General features: G+C 46.5%; 1 protein-coding gene across 1 annotated transcript in view; it reads right to left on the bottom strand.

Moving 5' to 3' along the window:
• Nucleotides 1-4,888: 4,888 nt before the first annotated feature.
• Maco1 (macoilin 1) overlaps nt 4,889-16,826 on the bottom strand; it is a 67,000-nt gene continuing 55,062 nt past the window's right edge. The window contains exons 7-11 of the mRNA XM_005079592.4: nt 16,659-16,817; nt 15,251-15,433; nt 13,573-13,693; nt 10,500-10,674; nt 4,889-6,733 (exon numbers count right to left, since the gene is read on the bottom strand). Coding sequence (XP_005079649.1) covers nt 6,531-6,733; nt 10,500-10,674; nt 13,573-13,693; nt 15,251-15,433; nt 16,659-16,817 — 841 coding nt within the window. The 3' untranslated portion in view covers nt 4,889-6,530. The remainder of the gene's footprint in view (nt 6,734-10,499; nt 10,675-13,572; nt 13,694-15,250; nt 15,434-16,658; nt 16,818-16,826) is intronic.

The raw sequence follows: 16,826 nt of genomic DNA, 5'->3' as shown, positions 1-16,826 counted from the left end.
AATAAAAAATAAAAAATAAAAAAATTAAAATAAAAAAGGAAAATAAAAAAATCAAATTAAAGAATTATTTAGATCTGAAGCTTGGGGATTAAAAGTATTTGCTGCTATTTTGCAGGGGACCTGGGTTTGATTCCCAGTGACTATATGATGGCAGCTTGCAGCTAGCTGTCCCTTGGATCTGCTGCCCTCTTTTGGCCTCCATGAGCACCAGGAGACTGAGTCCAACTCTATAACTTCTCCACCTCTGGCTCCATCCCAGAATCACTCATTTATCTCCCCTGAGGCCCCAGGCCATCAGGACAGCAGCTTCCTTTCAACCCCCTGCCCCCCATTCCCAGTTTTCCAACCCTGCTGCCAAAGGATGTCTGGGTGGCTAGAAGAGGGCATGTTGCCAGTTCCCAGGCAATCATGTAGGCGGGGTGGAACCATGGCCCCACCGCCCCCAGGGGCTGCAGAATACAGGGGGTATTTGAACAGAAACCTCCAAATCCTTGGTCAGGTGTATAGTCCTAGCACTCAAGAGGCAGGAGGAATGGGAATTGAGGCTAGCCTGATCTACACCAAGACCCAGTTTCAAAAGCAAAGTAAGTCAGGCATTGTGGTTCAAGACTGGCATCCCAACTGTTGAGATGCCAAGGCAGTGGCAAGGCCAGCCTAGGCTACATGGCAAGACCCCATCTCTAAATGGGTGATAGATAGATAGATAATCCATAGATGACACATACATAGTTGAATGATAGATGATTGATAGAACCTCAGAAACTTGATATGCACTCTCCCAATTTTTAAATGTCTGAAATTCTACGCAACACAAACAATATGTTGACAAGCCACAGATGTCTATGCCAGGATGTCTCTGAGGTTTTATATGTTGTCCTGCTCCCAGTCACTCGGCCATGGGTGTTCCCAGGCATTCAAGAATGGCTATGTCTGCACGTGATTTAAGGGATGAACTTGGACTGGGCTATCTGAACCCAAACACTCTGGACTCCAACTCTAGGGACAGTGCACTGCAGAGGGGATGGTGGTGGGGTACACTGCAGTGATGGGGCAGATCCTTACCTTTCCTGGACACTCAGCCAACTGTGACCCCACTAAATCTTCACCCCAGGCAGATACCTCAATAGAACCCGACAGTAGGGGTTAAGTACCAGTGGGGCGTTCTTCAAGCTGCTCAAGCCCCTGAATCTTCTCCCTCCCCTTCCTTCTCCCTTTATCCTTCCCTTCCCCCTCCTCTTCAAGCCATGTGTGTGTGAGAGCAGGTGCATAGGTGCCATGGCCAGCAAGGGGGTCCGAGGGTAACTTTCCAGAGTCTGTTCTCTGCCACTACCATGGAATTTGGGGATCAAACTTAGGTCTTCAGGCGCACATAGCAAGTACTTCCAATCCCTGAGTCATCTTACCACCCCTGTTCTTTTTTCCCCTCTGTCTTTTAGATTACATCTAAAAGGTTTTAAAATTAATTTCTTATAAAAGCAATCAGGTTTATAGTTGAAATCTGGGGATACGTATGAGGCACAGAGAAGAAACAAATCTCACCTACCATTTTATCTAGAGGAATTCTGAACAAAGGTTCTCTATCAGGGGAGGGAGGTCAGCCAGCACCCCCAGGAGGAGAACTGTGCTTGTCAGAGATTCTGAGAGCCATTCAGATAGAAGGGAGTCTTAGGGGAAGAGCCTCTTGCCCAGTGGTGCCGGTGGCTGGGGAGGGCCAGGTACCCCTGGCTGGTGGCCTGTGCCCTCTGGTGGCAGCTGGTGGGCATGGCCTCCGGCAGTGGTTCAGGTCAGGGGCTCTCAAAGTAGGGTGGAGGACCTGGGACTCAGCCTCACTGGGAGCTTGTTCGGGATGTATTTTGAGGTCTAACCCCTGAACCTTGTGTGTCAGGGGATGGAACTTGGAGTGTTTATTTCAGGCCATTCCTATGAACCCTAAATTTGAGAACCAGCTAAGTCGGCACGAGTCTGATACAGACTTCTGAGAGTAAGGCCCCATCTCTGATTGACACCACCATGGAGCAATAGGGGGTGGGGGTGGAGTGGAGTGGAGTGGAAGATCGAAGATTCAAAGTACGGGTTTGGAGACCAACAAGGGTAGCCAGTAAAGGAGCTTGCAGATAAACGGGGTAACTTGAATTGACTCCCATAGCCCGAGGAGGAGAGAGGGCACTGACTCTGAGGCTGTCTGTCCTCTGACTTCTGTACGTTTGCTGTGCTCCATCTCCCTCAGCCCCCTCAGGGAATAAATGGAAAGAGAGAGTAAAAGAAAGTGCAGGTTCCAGGTCAAACTCACAAAGCCTGGCATCCCTAGGAGCAGAGCCGAAGAACTTGAGGACAACTCCAGGATCCAGAGAGCCCAGCCCAAGGGGATCTGAGCTTGAATCTCAACTAAGGACAGAGGAAATAAAGGCAAATGCTGAGACGCAGAAGCAGCCAGAAAGGAAGGAGGGAAGAAAAGTGTGGCGCCCTTGGCCAAATGAAGATCCCTGGACAGTAGTCTCCAGACTCCTTCCTGGAGGAAGAAATGGGAAAAGCCCCCCCCCCCCCAGGAAAGAATGGCTGGCTCCCCTGTTCCACGTCCCCTGCTTCCAGGGTGCCCCAGGGAACAGCTTGTTCTTAGAGCGCCCAGCTGTTGCGCCTGACTAGAACAAGCACGTGCTTGTGGGGAGAACCTGACGAGAAACACAAGGCTTCAGCAAAAGCAGAGCCAGGCAGATGGGAGACGTCATGGTAAATAGACTCCTTCTGCTCCCGCCTGTCCTGGGGGCAGTCTGTTTGGACTTGTCTAAAATGCCAGTTGGGCACTGATACAGGATGCTCCGGTCAGCTGATCTGGGTCAGTCAGTGGTACTGACCGCACACTGTTGTGTGGCCCACACTACCGTGAAGCAGAGGGGGAAATCTCCACTCTCAAAGCCTGGGCTCCTAGACGGGGGTGGGGGAGGGTGGGGGGGGACAGCAATGGCACACGTTGAGGCAGAGGTCTACACAGCCAGTTATAGGCCAGGCAGAGCTACACGGTGAGACTATCTCCAGACAAAACAAGAAGTAGGGCTTAGAGGTCTTCACCTTCACCCCTCATCAGCTAAGTTCTTCACCCTAACACTTCAAAAGCCATGCTGGATGGTGGCGGCACATGCCTTTAATCCAGACAGAGGCAGGCAGATGGATCTATGTGAGTTCAAGGCCAGCAAAGAAAAAAAAAAACAGAAACCTGACGATGGCTTTTTTGGACTAGAAGCAAAAAGATACCATTTTGCATCTTCAGGTTGGAGATGTCACACAGGAAGGGGTGTCTGACTATGTAGCAGTGGAATCAGTGCAGACTTTGTTAAAAGTGGGATCAGGCCGGGCGTTGGTGGCGCACGCCTTCAATCCCAGCACTTGGGAGGCAGAGGCAGGTGGATCTCTGTGAGTTCGAGGCCAGCCTGGTCTATAAGCACTAGTTCCAGGGCAGCCAGAGCTACACAGGGAGATCCTGTCTCTAGAATAAAAGAGGATACTGAGGCAGTGACCCCGAGGAACAATTACCATCGCCCCACAGTCAGGCACTTGAGGTCTAAGACCTTTACCGTTAGTGAGCCTGGCTCCCATCCCTCCCCTAGCTCACCCTGAAAAGAGCTGACTAGTTTACCTCTGAGGCATCTGGGTTCTCTCTCCTTCAGCTCCTTCCATGTGGTCTGAACCAATTGTTTCTTTTCATAATGTAGCTGGCCTCAAACGCACTGGACTTGGGCCTGCGATGCTTCTCAGGACTGTGTCACAGGCAGCAATCAGACAGCAGCTGTTCTGGGTGGCATGGGATAAGGGGATGACAGGGTGAAGGACTGGTTGGTCCCTTCCCTCAGTTCTGAGCCACAGTTGTTCTTTCTCGATTTTAGGATCTCTTGGAAGGATTACCAAGGTGGGAAGGACAGGTAACAGCCATTTCCTCATGTAGTTGAGGGATGTCAACCAAGAGGATTCTTGGCTAGTGACAACACACTCAGCCCATCCTTTCTATAAATACTGGACCATCTAGAATGGCAAACATTGCTTTATGACATCTAATAAATCACAAATCTTAGGATGTGGAGTCACTTTATAATGGGCAGACATGACAAGTGGTGATTCCTAGTGAGAGCACCACGGGCAGGCACGCTCTTCCAGGGAATGGGAAGGCCAGTGCCACGCCCAGGACTTTCCTGGGGAACTCTGCTCCTGGTATCAAGTGTGGTGTGTCTGTAAGCCTTAATGACCATGAAACAGGACAAAGGGTGAGATGCCAAGAGCAAAATTTTCTAGAAACTCGATCCCAGATAAATTGTAATAATGGCCAAGATGGAGAGCATGGGCCAAGACAGGCAGGTAGCTACTACCTCTCAGATAAAAATAGACAAGCCTCTAAAAACAAGGGCAAGGGGGTGGGATGGGTGGAATCTGTCACCTTGGGAGGTTGGTTAACGATCCATAGCAGAAGGGAAACCCAACAGGGTATCTGGTCATTAAGTAGCCAAGTGAGAGTCTAGAAAGTGGAAGGGGGGTAAGGGAGTGTGAAGGGAATTGGTTCTCAGGATTCTCCTTCTGGAGCAGTCACTTCCTGACCCATTCCAGTTTGGGTCTTGGGGAAGGAGGTTGCACCAGAAGCAAAGACAGCTTTGGCTATAATGGATGCTGGAGAAGGGGAGAAGTGGGAGGAAGGCGGATGGCGGGAAATGTGTCTGAAACCAGCTGGAACTCCTGGGAATGCACGCTCTCAAGTTCTCACTGGCTCCCTGACCAGTGCCACGTGTAGCACCGCCGTCTGACCTGAGCTGAGACGAGGTGAAAACAAGCTGGCCAAGGCCTCAGCCCCACCACAACCATCTAACTGCCTGCGCCCTCCTGAAATGTTAAAAAGGCAGAAAACTAATTATCAGTAAGAAAATGTTTATTCTTATGAACCCCACAGGGGAAAAAAAAGAATGCAGCCAAGACCAATATTTAACGAAAACAGTGTCCCAAAGGCAGCAAAATGGGGGAACCTCAACACAAAGTTGGTGACAATTTTCCATGTCTTTGCACAAAGATGGAAAAAAAAAACTGACAATTCTGAGTAACACTTTCATGGTGACAGTTACACAAGATGATTCAAAATGCAAATGGCAGCAACATGCACACCTGGCTAAAGCTAGAAGTTTGTTTTACTCCAAAATAAGATCTGTGATTGAAAGGGTGATTCTCTTTAATACTTCTAATTTTACTGACTGGTTGTCCTACCTAATTTGCTTTAAATAAGATATACATGCCAATCAACAGGAAATTTTAGAACTATGTCCTTCCAGAACACACAGCACAGAAGCAAAGCCAATTGATTTGGTTTCTTAATTTCACCAAACTTCCAAATGCAACTCTGCTTTGCCTGTCCTCTCCCCTGCCCTCCCCCTCCCTGATCCTTAACACACTTTCTGCACAGAAACTTTCTACCAACGTATAATACACAGTTGAACCAGCATCTTTGTGCAGAGTTTAGGTCTTAAAAACAAACAACAACAAATCCTCCTTGGCACAAGAGCTCCGGAATAGTCAAGCACCCATAAACCACACACGAAATGAGGAGAGTGGAGAGAGCAGCAGATGACATGTGGAGTCTGCTCCTAGACCACAGCGTTCATTAGCTATCGTTCGGCCTCTTTCCACACCCACCAGGCTGACTCCCTAAGGTTCTTGACTGGTAGCAAGCATGGAACCCTGTGCAGTTCTCATGGAAAAAAGCCTGTGGTGGCGTGGTGACCAGCAGCCCAGCCACCTACCAGCTGTATAACAGAATTCACAGTGAACTTGACAAATAGAAGAGAGATGACAGAAAAGGGGCAGGGGGTACTGGAAAGTGATCATGTTTCCTCTTGAAATGTCTTTTCTCAAGATGATACAAAGAATACTCTCAGACATGTTCTAGAACTACACATCAACGGGAATGTCAATACTCCAAACACGCCGTCACAAGCTTGCAAGCTAGCCTCACCCCTTAAGTCTCTCTCATGAGGCTTCCTTGATCTGTCTAGTCCTTGTAGGGGCAATCAATCTTTCCTTTCTGTAATAGCAATAATGATCTTTAATTCAGCTATGCAATCAGAGCTGTGTCGGGTTATTTAGCCCTCTCCTGCTGGAAATAAGCTTTTGTTGTCATCCATGTGAATACAATGTGCAATTTTCTTGCTTATTTAAGAACAAAACAGAGTTGAAAAGCAAAAAATTCTGCTTTTTTTTTTCTTCAAGAGGAAACTATGTAAAAATACATAGAAAGGCAAAATTGGCTACTTGAAATCCAAGAATGGTTTTAATGTGTTGGCCAAGAAAAATAAACTGCAAAGTCCTGTGAGGTCTTCTAAAAACTTACAAGAACAACTGATGGGCAGTTCTAATCAGACTTGGATGTTATTTCCCCCCTTTTAAAAATGACAACATATACAGTCCCACAAAACACAATATCAACGTTTTTATCTTGACCGCCAGAGACGCTGCTTTTCGAAGACTTCTGGTTCCAAATGGTTGGGCAAACACACAGCTGGCCTTCATTTCTTCAGGGGCTGATAGACAGAGGCATTAGGATCGAGTCCAGAGGGGCTGGTCTCCACAAACTTGGAAGAATAGTGGGGGGACACGGGGCTCAGGGGACTGGTGGCAGCACTGTATGTTATGCTGGGCATGACGGCCATGACTTCGGCTATCTTCTGTTTTAGGTCCTTGATTTCCTGGTCTTTCTGAAGGATTTGTCCTGCAAGATCAAAGACCTAGCGTGAGTGAGGAGAGAGGGCTCATACACATACACCCCAGGTCAGTCCCATACTGTTTGCAAAGGCAGGCACCTCCACGTAAAGTGCCCAACAGCAGGGCATTTTTAGGCACCATGGTTCCTATGCTAGCCTCTGTCATTCTCCTTTTCTAAGTACGGAAAATGCTGACCAGCTCTTAGGTTGTGGGGGTACAAGAAAGTAGCAGCCTGAGGGGTGCTGGTTTTACAGCTCTACCTCCTAAGCTAGGGTTTCTTTCTAGAAGGCTGGGCTCTGAGGTTAGATCAAGGAATGTAGCACCAGGATCTTTGATCGGTCACGACAGGTTCTCTGACAGAAAGCAGATAACATTCTGGGACAGGTGCCCAGCTTAATGGCAAGATGCCCTAACCTCTGCCTACCATTCAGCCGGCTGCTTCAGCACATCAGCTAGCTTAGATCTTCGTGCATCCCCTGTGTATGTGCTGTTATCTCCTGATCATCAATCTCAATCAGTGTCCAAGTCCGAGATTCTCAACACACCCCCAACTTTCCCTTATGTTCTGTTGTCTCTTCAGTTATGACAGCAGCTAAAACCCAGCATGGCATAGGGGTCTGAGTGCTCACAGACCTACCTGCTTCTTGCTTACAACCACGAGAGAGGAGTATTAGCACCATCCATTTTATGATGAAAGAGCAGGGAACAGGAAGCCGTACCACTTGGTCAAGTACTGCTAGTGACAGAGCTGGGAGCTGACTCCATTGGTCGGGCTGTAGCACATACATGTCCCCAATGCATTAGATGACCCATCATCTCTCTGCTGGATCATGGGCTCTGTGAGGCAAAGACTGTGCCTCTTAATTTTCCATTGCTAAATCCCTGCACCCAGCCCAGGAGACCCAAGGCTTCACAAATTATTCATCTTCTTCAGTCCATCTCTTATTAAGACAGAGCAGGACTGAGACCAGGACCACCCTGTTCCAAATCCATGCAATCTCCATTGTACTAGGTGCCTCCCTGATCTAGGGAAGGAAAGAGGCTGTGTGTTGAGCAGCCCTCTCTGTGTGAAGACAACAGTGTGTCTAAGATGTGAGAAGGTTGGGAAGCATATTCCAGAGGATGGGGTAAGATAGAGTCACTTTGTAACCAGGATGAATAACAGCATAGGAAGGAACAGGTTTGGATTTGAATTACAAAGTTGGACAGGATCTGGAGGGAGGCAGTGGGAAAGCAGGAACAAAGAGCAGGAGAAAAGATCTGCACCCTCACTTCCTTCAGGGCCCCTAAGTTTCAAGTAAGCATCAAAGAGCCACTTTCTCTTGAATACAATGAACTTCAGATGAATAAAGTACTCAGTAGCACCTGAAACATGAGCTACTGTTTTCCCAATGCAGACTTCAGTCTGATTTCTTTAACTAAAAGAGGAAAACATCCCAACAGCTTCAACATGGACCCTTCGCTCTTTGTGGGCTAAGAGTGGAGTAAAGTTGCCAGGAAGCCTGATGCCTTGACCGCAGAGAGCAGGTGCTGCTTCCATGCTAGGGGATCTTCTCCAAGTGCACAGATCCCAGCACTAACCAATCAGTTAAGCAGAGCTGTCCATTCCTCAGTGCTAAGCCAGACAGGGAAGAAAGGGCCAGTGGAGGTGAGATCCCTAGTGCAAGGCAGGGTCCCTAGGAACCTTCCAAGTACTTGTCCCTGAGCCCACACACAAGGTAGCCTGATGTACATCCTATGCCCCGGCTTAATCACATGGGCCACCCCAAGCCTCTCAGGTGGGTTTACCAACGTCTTAGCTTCTCTATTTTCTAAACATTTCCAGGCAAGGTCAAAGTTCCCAGTGACTGATGACTGTGCTTCACCTGGGAGTCTAAGGAGCACCTACCAATCAGTGTCTCGAACCAAACACACTCCCTTCCTCGCTTCCTAGAACGTCTCTGTTCTTCTGCCTTGCTTCCAGCACCCTGATCCTCTTATCGTTCAGGCACCTCTGCTCTTCATACACCATCCTTCCCTTGCCCTGTATTTCCTTAGACAGGACACAGCACCGGTTTCTCAAGTGGCTCCGCCTCTGCTCCACTGAGCTCATCATTCATGCTGCCATTTGGAAGAGCCCGCTTTCTCTGGAAGACCTAGGGACTACATTCTTTGGTGAGCTTCAGTCACAGTCCACTTAAGCTCCCACTCCTTTCTTCCATAGCTTCCAAAGGCTCGGGGTCACCAGAACCCTGGCCTGGACAGCCCCGAGCTTTCTTTTCCTGGCTTACACCACTCCCTGACCGTGCTCCTCCCATCATTCTCTGCTTTCAGGGTTCATCCCATGAGCCTACTCGCTCCTGCCTGCACGATGCCCAACTCTGCTCTCCCATCTTCTCCATCCTGTCTACCTGGCTTTCCCTAACTCAGCAATTCTCAACATGCAGGGCCCACAGGACATCAAAGCACCATTGTCTTCCGCAGTCAACAAGCACAAGCTAGGCCTTTGGTGGCCTGCGCAGAGTGTAAAATCGCAACAAAACGAACAGCAATAGAAGAGCATGCAAATATTTTCTATTATGTCGCACAGTAAAGATACATGATAAATCTAAGAAAATGACATTTCTTGTTATTTTTTGATGACAGTTATTTTCATAAAATATCATTAACAGTAATATGTTTACATCATTTTAAATGGCTTACTAGATGTTTTAGGACTCAGTAGGGAGAAAGAGCTAGATAATCTACATGAAATAAGTTTATCCAGGATGCTCAGTAATCTTAAGCATCTGGGCCCTGCTACCCAAGTAGACTCTGGGCTTTCTGGGACAGTGGCTTCTAGAGCTTGGCTACTTGGTGAGTCCTACTCAAGTACCCTTTCCATGTACCAGGTCAACCGGCGGAAAGGTTTTCTCAGTATTCTAATCATTTAGGTGATTAATCTGTTTTCTTTTCCCTCCCGTACCCCTCCATGTCACTTAAAGTTCTGAGCTCTTTCCACTGGACACTGCTACAAAACCTGGCTGCTGCTACCCTTGCCCCTCCTGGGCCAGCAGACTGCTAAGTCTCTTCCCCGCCCATGGGCTTTGCCTTCCTGGTCTCACTCTGCTCAAACACCACATGTTCAAGGACTCCTCTGTGACCACCATGTGCCAGGAGACCTCTTTCTTCCCCTTCTCCTCCTACTTCGTTCACTGCCCTTTCCCTATCTTACAAATACTGTAATGGTTTGCTCACTGCTTGTCCTTGGTGGGGTGTCTATCAGTTATCAGACACTAGTAGCTCTCAGCAATTCTCTGCTGAGTGGATAGCCTGTTCTTCAGACTCTAGTCTCCTCTGCTGCACTGTCCACCCCAATTCTAGCCTTCTGCAGCTTGGAAGGTCCTGTGAAACTGTATCTTCTGCAAGGTTTCCTGACCCTCACTCTCACCATGCTCCCAATCCCCTTTCATCATTCATGACCAGCTTAAACATCAGCTCCCATGATGTGACTTAGCTCCATAGCCTGCTTTAAGCCCTGCCTCTCTCTGTCCCTAAAGACTGCCGGCGCACAGGGTGACAGAGCTCTAGACTCAGTGCACCCTTTGAGGAGACATTCATAGTCTTCTCTATAAGTTCAGTACTTGCTATGCTCTCATCTCAACATGCACCATGAATTGATAGGTCTCCTAATCTTAACGCTGGGCCCACGCACTGAGGTGCCCTCTGGTTCAGAGCTCCTGAGAGGAGGTCCACTCTATGCAGCCCCATGAGTCCACATCTTGCCACCCCACTGGGGCCTGCCGCTTTCCTACCCTGGGCAATCTCGAGCTGCCGCTTTGCATCACCCAGTGCAGAGAACAGGTCCAACTTGATTCTTGTCTCTGCGCTGAGGCTGTTCTCCAGGTGTTGCGTCTTGTCTTGCATGGCGGAGAGTGCTGACATCAACACCTCAGTGTCCTTCTCATTCTCTTTGTACTTCCGAAGCTCCTATCAACAGCATCGAACCAGCAATGTCATGAAGCAGTTCTGGTATTGATGTATACAGATTACACTTGAACTCACAAATTAAATTCCAGTCCTATTGACCTGGCCATTAGAACAGAGAACCCTGATACTTTGTGTGTTTACACTTCCTTTTTAGAGCCCATGCCATGCAATGCTCTAAGATTCTCAATATTCAGGTTCTCAAAGGTGTGCAGCGGGCTGTGTGGAGCACATGGTTGGAAAACAGTGGCCTCTGCTTCCAATCAAGTACTCTCTTTGAAGACTGACTCAGAGCAGAGACACTGCTCTTCTTAGCCACTTGCAAACAGTGCCTTATGCTGAAGTTACATTTCTAAAAAACGTGCTAAAAATTGAAGAAATGTTTGTTATTTGATAAGGCAAACTGTAGGAAAGCCCATTTATAATAGTTGGTAATACAGACAGTATTGAACTTGATTCTTTTTTTTCATTTTGAAACATGGTTTCACAATGTAAACTAGGTTGACTTGCAACTCACTATATAGCCTTGGCTGGCCTTGAATTCTTAGAGATCTTCCTGTCTGTGCCTTCAAAGTACTAGGGTGAGGGTCAGTGCCACCATGCCTGGCCTGAATTTTTTTTAAGATAGAAATCCAAATTTACTTCGGAGAATTCAGAAATACAGAAAAGTTCAAAGCTACCAATAATCTTTTAATATAACCCAAATCATACCATATGTACAGTGCTAGTTGAAGCCTTTTTAAAAACTAAAACTTAGATAATTTCAATTATTCAGGTTCCCAAGTGCTAGGTTACAGGCATGTGCCACCACACCTGACTGAAAAAAACCTTCTGATGGCTCAGTGATGTTTCTGTATGTATAGATACTATAAGCAAATATCTGCCCATTATTAAAACTGTTTCCTTCTTTTTTGTTTTTGTGTCTCTATACCACCACACCGGACATGGTGTAGGTCACTGATGAGGTCTTATCGTCTAGAATCCTGTGCTGGACACGGCAACCCACACCTATGATCTCAGGATATGGTAGGCAGAAGCAGAAGGATTGCCATGACTTTGAGGCAAACCTGGGTCACATAACAAGACCCTGTGTCAAAGCAAAATGAAAATTCTTTGCCAATTTCATAGGAGAGAAATGATATCTAGTTTTTACACTCATGTCATTACTGGCTAATAAGAGTATATTTAAAAATGTTTACATTAATCTTAATTTTTAAAAATATTTAATTTTATTTGAATGTATGTGTGTCTGAGAGTATGTATTGTACCATGTGCTTGCAGGAGTATGTGGAGGTCAGAGAGGCGTCAGAGCAGCTGAGCTAGAGTTACAGTTATGAGACACCATGTGGGTGATGAACATGGAACCTGGGTTCCAAAAGAGCAGCAAGAGCTCCTAACCACTGAGCCATCTCTCTAGGCCCTATCTTGATTGTGTGTGGTGGGGAGCATTTGGGAGTCAGAGGACATGGAAGTTGGTTCTCTCCTTCACCACGTGGGTAACTGGGGTCATTAGGCTTGGCATGGAGCCACGTTGTTGATCCTGAAGATCCACTTTTAGCACTTGCATTTCTTCTGTAAATTATGTTTGCATCCTTCATTTCTCTGTATCTGTTTGTAGCTTTCGTCAGCTATTTATACTCTAAAAGTGCTACTTATTTTTAATATTCATTGATATCTGTATTTTTTTGTTTTTGTTGTTTGTTTGAGACAGGGTTTCTCTGCGTAGCTCTGGCTGTCCTGGAATTCACTCTGTAGACCTGACTATCCTGGAACTCACAGAGATCCCCCTGCTTTTGCCTCCTGAGTGCTGAGATTAAAGGGGTATGCCACCACACTCAGTGAGCATCTCTCATTTTTAAAAAGTTTAAAGTATCTTTATTGTATCAATGTTTTGCCTGCATGTGCACTTGTTTGTCACATGTGAGCCTCATCCCTGTCCCCGAGGAGGTCAGAAGAGGGCATCAGATTCTCTGGAACATTAGGCAGCTGTGAGCCACTGTGTAGGTGATAGGAATTGAACTCAGGTCCTCTGCCAGAGCAGCCAGTGCTCTTGACCACTCAGCGACCCATCTCTCCAGCCCCCACCCCCAAGTACCTCTCTCTCTTACGCAACTCTTTTTGGATGTTGTTGTTGAGTTTGTCTACTGTTTTTATGCTTACAAGTTCTTCTTGTGTCTTAAAATTCAATAAATGAAACTTTATTTCCCCTATCTTTTCTTTTTCTACATTCAATTCTTTGTCTGGAATTTCCTTTTCTGTGTTAATAAAACTCTGATTTTATGTCCCCCACTTGTCCAGCTATTCGAAATCCTTTTACTGGCTCACTTTCCCATTTCCTGCCAATTTCTAAAGCCATCTTTACTACATACTTTAATTTCTGTCTCAAGTTATCTGTTATGCTCCACTGACTTGCCAGTGATTTCCTATCAGTCTCACACAATTTAAGTTACTATGCTCTTTACAAAATGACATTAATTTAAAATGTCACTTTGAAAAGCTGTTATCAAGTTCTTAAGTTACCTATGTCCACTGCCCTGGCATCTTTTCTGCACATGTTCAGCACTGCCACCTGCCTGGTCAGAGCCACCAGGTGGCAGTGGACAGGAGGTCAGGAGAGATCCAAGGAGAGATGCAGGTCCCATAGGAATTAACTTTGTCTATAGCCTTAAAAAGTTAAAGGACTCCCTGCTAAGACAGATTCTGGGCTGATACGCGCAGTATACTGTCAAAACTTGCAGCTGGCATTAGGACCTGGCTGTGTCAAACAGGACAAGGTTGGGGTTTAAGTCCCCTTCTGTGTGGATGATGAGAGACTCTGGTATGCGGTGCTGTTCTACAGGGGAGCACACACCCTGGCAGGCTGCAGGGGACCGGGTGACGGGAGGCCTCCCTCCTGCTCACCTGGACCTTCAGCTCCAGCTCCCTGATCTGTTCCTCTTTCACCTTCATGTCCGTTGTGAGCTTCTTGCCCTCAGCTTCTAGCTCTCTGATTCGACTCCGCAAGGTTTCGGTGCACTCTCCCCTTTTGAAAAGACAGAGGAAATAAGGTTTATTGTTTCCCCTTACAAGGGAGATTGTTTTGAAGACCACCATGGATACAGATTCTACACATGCTCAAATCCCTCATATAAAATAGCAGTTTTTACACAGACTTTCCATAAAGTCATCTCTAAATTACTAATAGCTAGCACAATGTCATCTGTGCATGCTCAGCAGTTGCAATTTAGCTTTTCAAATGTTTTCTTTCAACTTCTTATCACAGTCATACTTCACCACACCAAGTTTTCAAATACTTTCAGTGTTGACTCCATTTGTAGAGTTGATGGGAAGGTTAAGTGTACTTACTTCAGGACTCACACACTTTTCTTAAGAGTCTAGGTCTGCCTAATTATTACGGTGATTCCCCCCCAAAACTGGGTTTCTCCGTGTAGCCCTGGCTATCCTGGAACTCACTCTGTAGACTAGGCTGGCCTCTAAGAGATTCGCCTGTTTCTGCCTCCTAGTGCTGGGATTAAAGGCATGTGCCACTATGCCAGATTTTAACTGTTAACTCAATATTCTTCTTCCCACTATTCTTTGAAAATTTTAACAATGATCTAAAATAATTTTTTTTTGAGACAAGGTCTCTCTATGTAACCTTGGTTGAACTGAAACTCATTGTGTAGATCAGACTGGCCTCAAATTTACAGAGCAATCTGTCTGTCTCTGCCTCCAGCGTGCTGGGATTAAAGACATGGTCACCATTTTAAAATTTGTATTGTGTCTATGTGTGCTATGGCGGCCAGAGGTCAACCTCAGGAGGTATCCCTCAAGAGCCGCTCACCCTGTTTTCTGAGACAGGGTCTTTGCAAAGCTGGTCAGTGAGTTCCAGAGATCTGCTAGTTCAGGACCCCCCCCCCATGCTGGGATTACAAATGTGCACTACCTCACAAGGGTGCTGGGCACCACAACATCCAGTTCTTTTACATGGTGACTGAACTTAAGTCGTCAATCTCACACTTCAAGCACTGTGTCAGCTGAGCTATCTCTTCAGCCCTCTAAAACAATCAGAGGTTGGAAAGATGGCTCAGCAGTTAAGAGCACTTACTGTTCTTGCAGAGGACCCATACTTGGTTCCTAGCACCCACATGACAGCTCACAAACCTACATCACTCCAGTCCTAAGATATCCAATGCCTTCTGACCTCCATGGGTACTGCACCCATGGTGCACAGACAATACATGCAGACAAAACACTCATATACAGAAAATGAACTAATCTCAAAAGCACCCACATCTGTGTTGGAACCATGGACAGTCTTATGAAGAAGATTGCAGATGGTTCTCAAGCACTTAGTGGCCACACAGACAATGAGAGGAAGCTTGTCAGGAGCACAGGCTACACTGGTTCCGTACCTGCTCTCTTTCAGTGAGGCCGCTGAGAGATGAAATGTTAGAGGGCAGTGTAAGATGGCCCAGGTAGAGCTGAAACAGCTAGTAAACAACTCACAAAGCAATCCATCACATAAACTATTGTCTGTTCCATACCACCCAAGCAGCAAGTCCCCAGCCCTGAGTAAACACCCAGTACATGGACATACCTAGATGCGGCGGCAAAGGCAACAGCCCGTGCAGCAGTGGCTTCTTCTAACTTCTTCCTTTTTTTCTCCTCCATTAACTGTTTTTCTACAAAGCTTCGGGCTTCCTGCTCAGCTTTTAGCTTTTTCTCCAGCTGGCTGATATTCTGCTTGTCTTTTTGCTTCATTTGCACAGCATTATGTAACCTATGTGGAAATGATTGTCACACAGAGTCTTCTTACTAGAGAGATTTGCCACAAGCCCTGAGAACCACGGCCTCTATGCAACCCCTGTTAGGAAGGTGTACATGGGAGGTTCACACAGCAAAGTGTCAACTTCCAGTGTGCCAGAGAAAACACATGGTCACTACTAATTAATGGCTCCTAAACACTCATAAGCTACCTGCTTTATGTAACCAATAGTTAGCCCTTCCCTCCACTCTGTTAGGTGATCTACGGCTCCGAAAGCATCTACTAGAAGAGGAGGTGACTGACTATAGAGCTAATTCTAGTACCCCAGAACACTGAAAAAAAGTCAGACCAAAGATCTACCGATAGGACCAGTCCTGTCAAATCTAAAATGGGTTGGAGGGGAAAATCTATCTTTTTCTTTTCAGTTGTTTTCTTAGACATCATCTTACTCTGTAGCCTAAAGGCTGGACTTCAACTTGTGGTAATACTCCTGGCTCAGCCTCTTGAGTTGTGGGATTATAGGTGTGCACTACCACACTGGCCCTTCTGAATTACAGCAAAGAAGTGGCCTTTCCTTCCCAGGTGCAAGGTCTTTCTAGTGCAATTAAGGTCCCCCCAGCCTCACAGAGCAAAATGAAGGGAGCGAGTCACTGGACTGTCTGGCAGAGGCCAATGCTAAGAACTGCAGAAGTTGCTCAGAATGATAGAGGGGTTTCTTACACATACTTTAGTGTGACAGTTAATTCCTAGAATTGTGAGTGTATTCTTCATGGCAAAGCCTGTGAAAGGCATCACTGCTACAGACACACACTGCTAGAGGCTAGAGATAACTTTACACAGTCAGCAACTGACTCCAAAATGGATTAAAGGAAAGTTTACAGGAATTCACACAGAAGAGCTGCCTGTCTCTTCAAATAAAACCAAAGCTTAATATAATTTTTGAGGTCTGACATTCAAAGGTCTAATCCTCAGAAAAGGAACAAGATTTTCAAACAGCAGAACTCCTTATCAAGGTTACTTAACACAAAAGCTTAGTAACTAATATTAAATAGTCAAACTATGTTATTGAAGGAAAGATACTATTAATGAACTCTTGTTGGATTGAAGCTAAGTGTAGATTTGATGAGAATGCTCAGTCAGTGGGCAGGAAAGACTGGGCCACGCATGACTCTTGGCCGGCCTGAGTCTGTGTGTCCTCCCCCTGGTAACAGCCCAGGGCTCACGTGGTGCACACACTTACTTATTCTGCAGCAGCTCGTTCTCCTGCCGGAGCTGGCCCATTTCTGAGCGGATCCCTCGTTCTGTGCTTGAGAGAGAGCTGATCTGACTGCGTAGCTCCTGTTCCACTTGCCGGCTGGCTTGCAGGTCAGCTTTTAGCTTTTTAATGTCTTGTTCCAGCCTAGGAAAG

The sequence above is a fragment of the Mesocricetus auratus genome, unplaced genomic scaffold (genome assembly GCF_017639785.1).
Source record: "Mesocricetus auratus isolate SY011 unplaced genomic scaffold, BCM_Maur_2.0 Super-Scaffold_100014, whole genome shotgun sequence".
NCBI lineage: Eukaryota > Metazoa > Chordata > Mammalia > Rodentia > Cricetidae > Mesocricetus > Mesocricetus auratus.
Note: the sequence above shows the minus strand (reverse complement) of the source record. Positions and strands in the feature narration are given on the sequence as shown.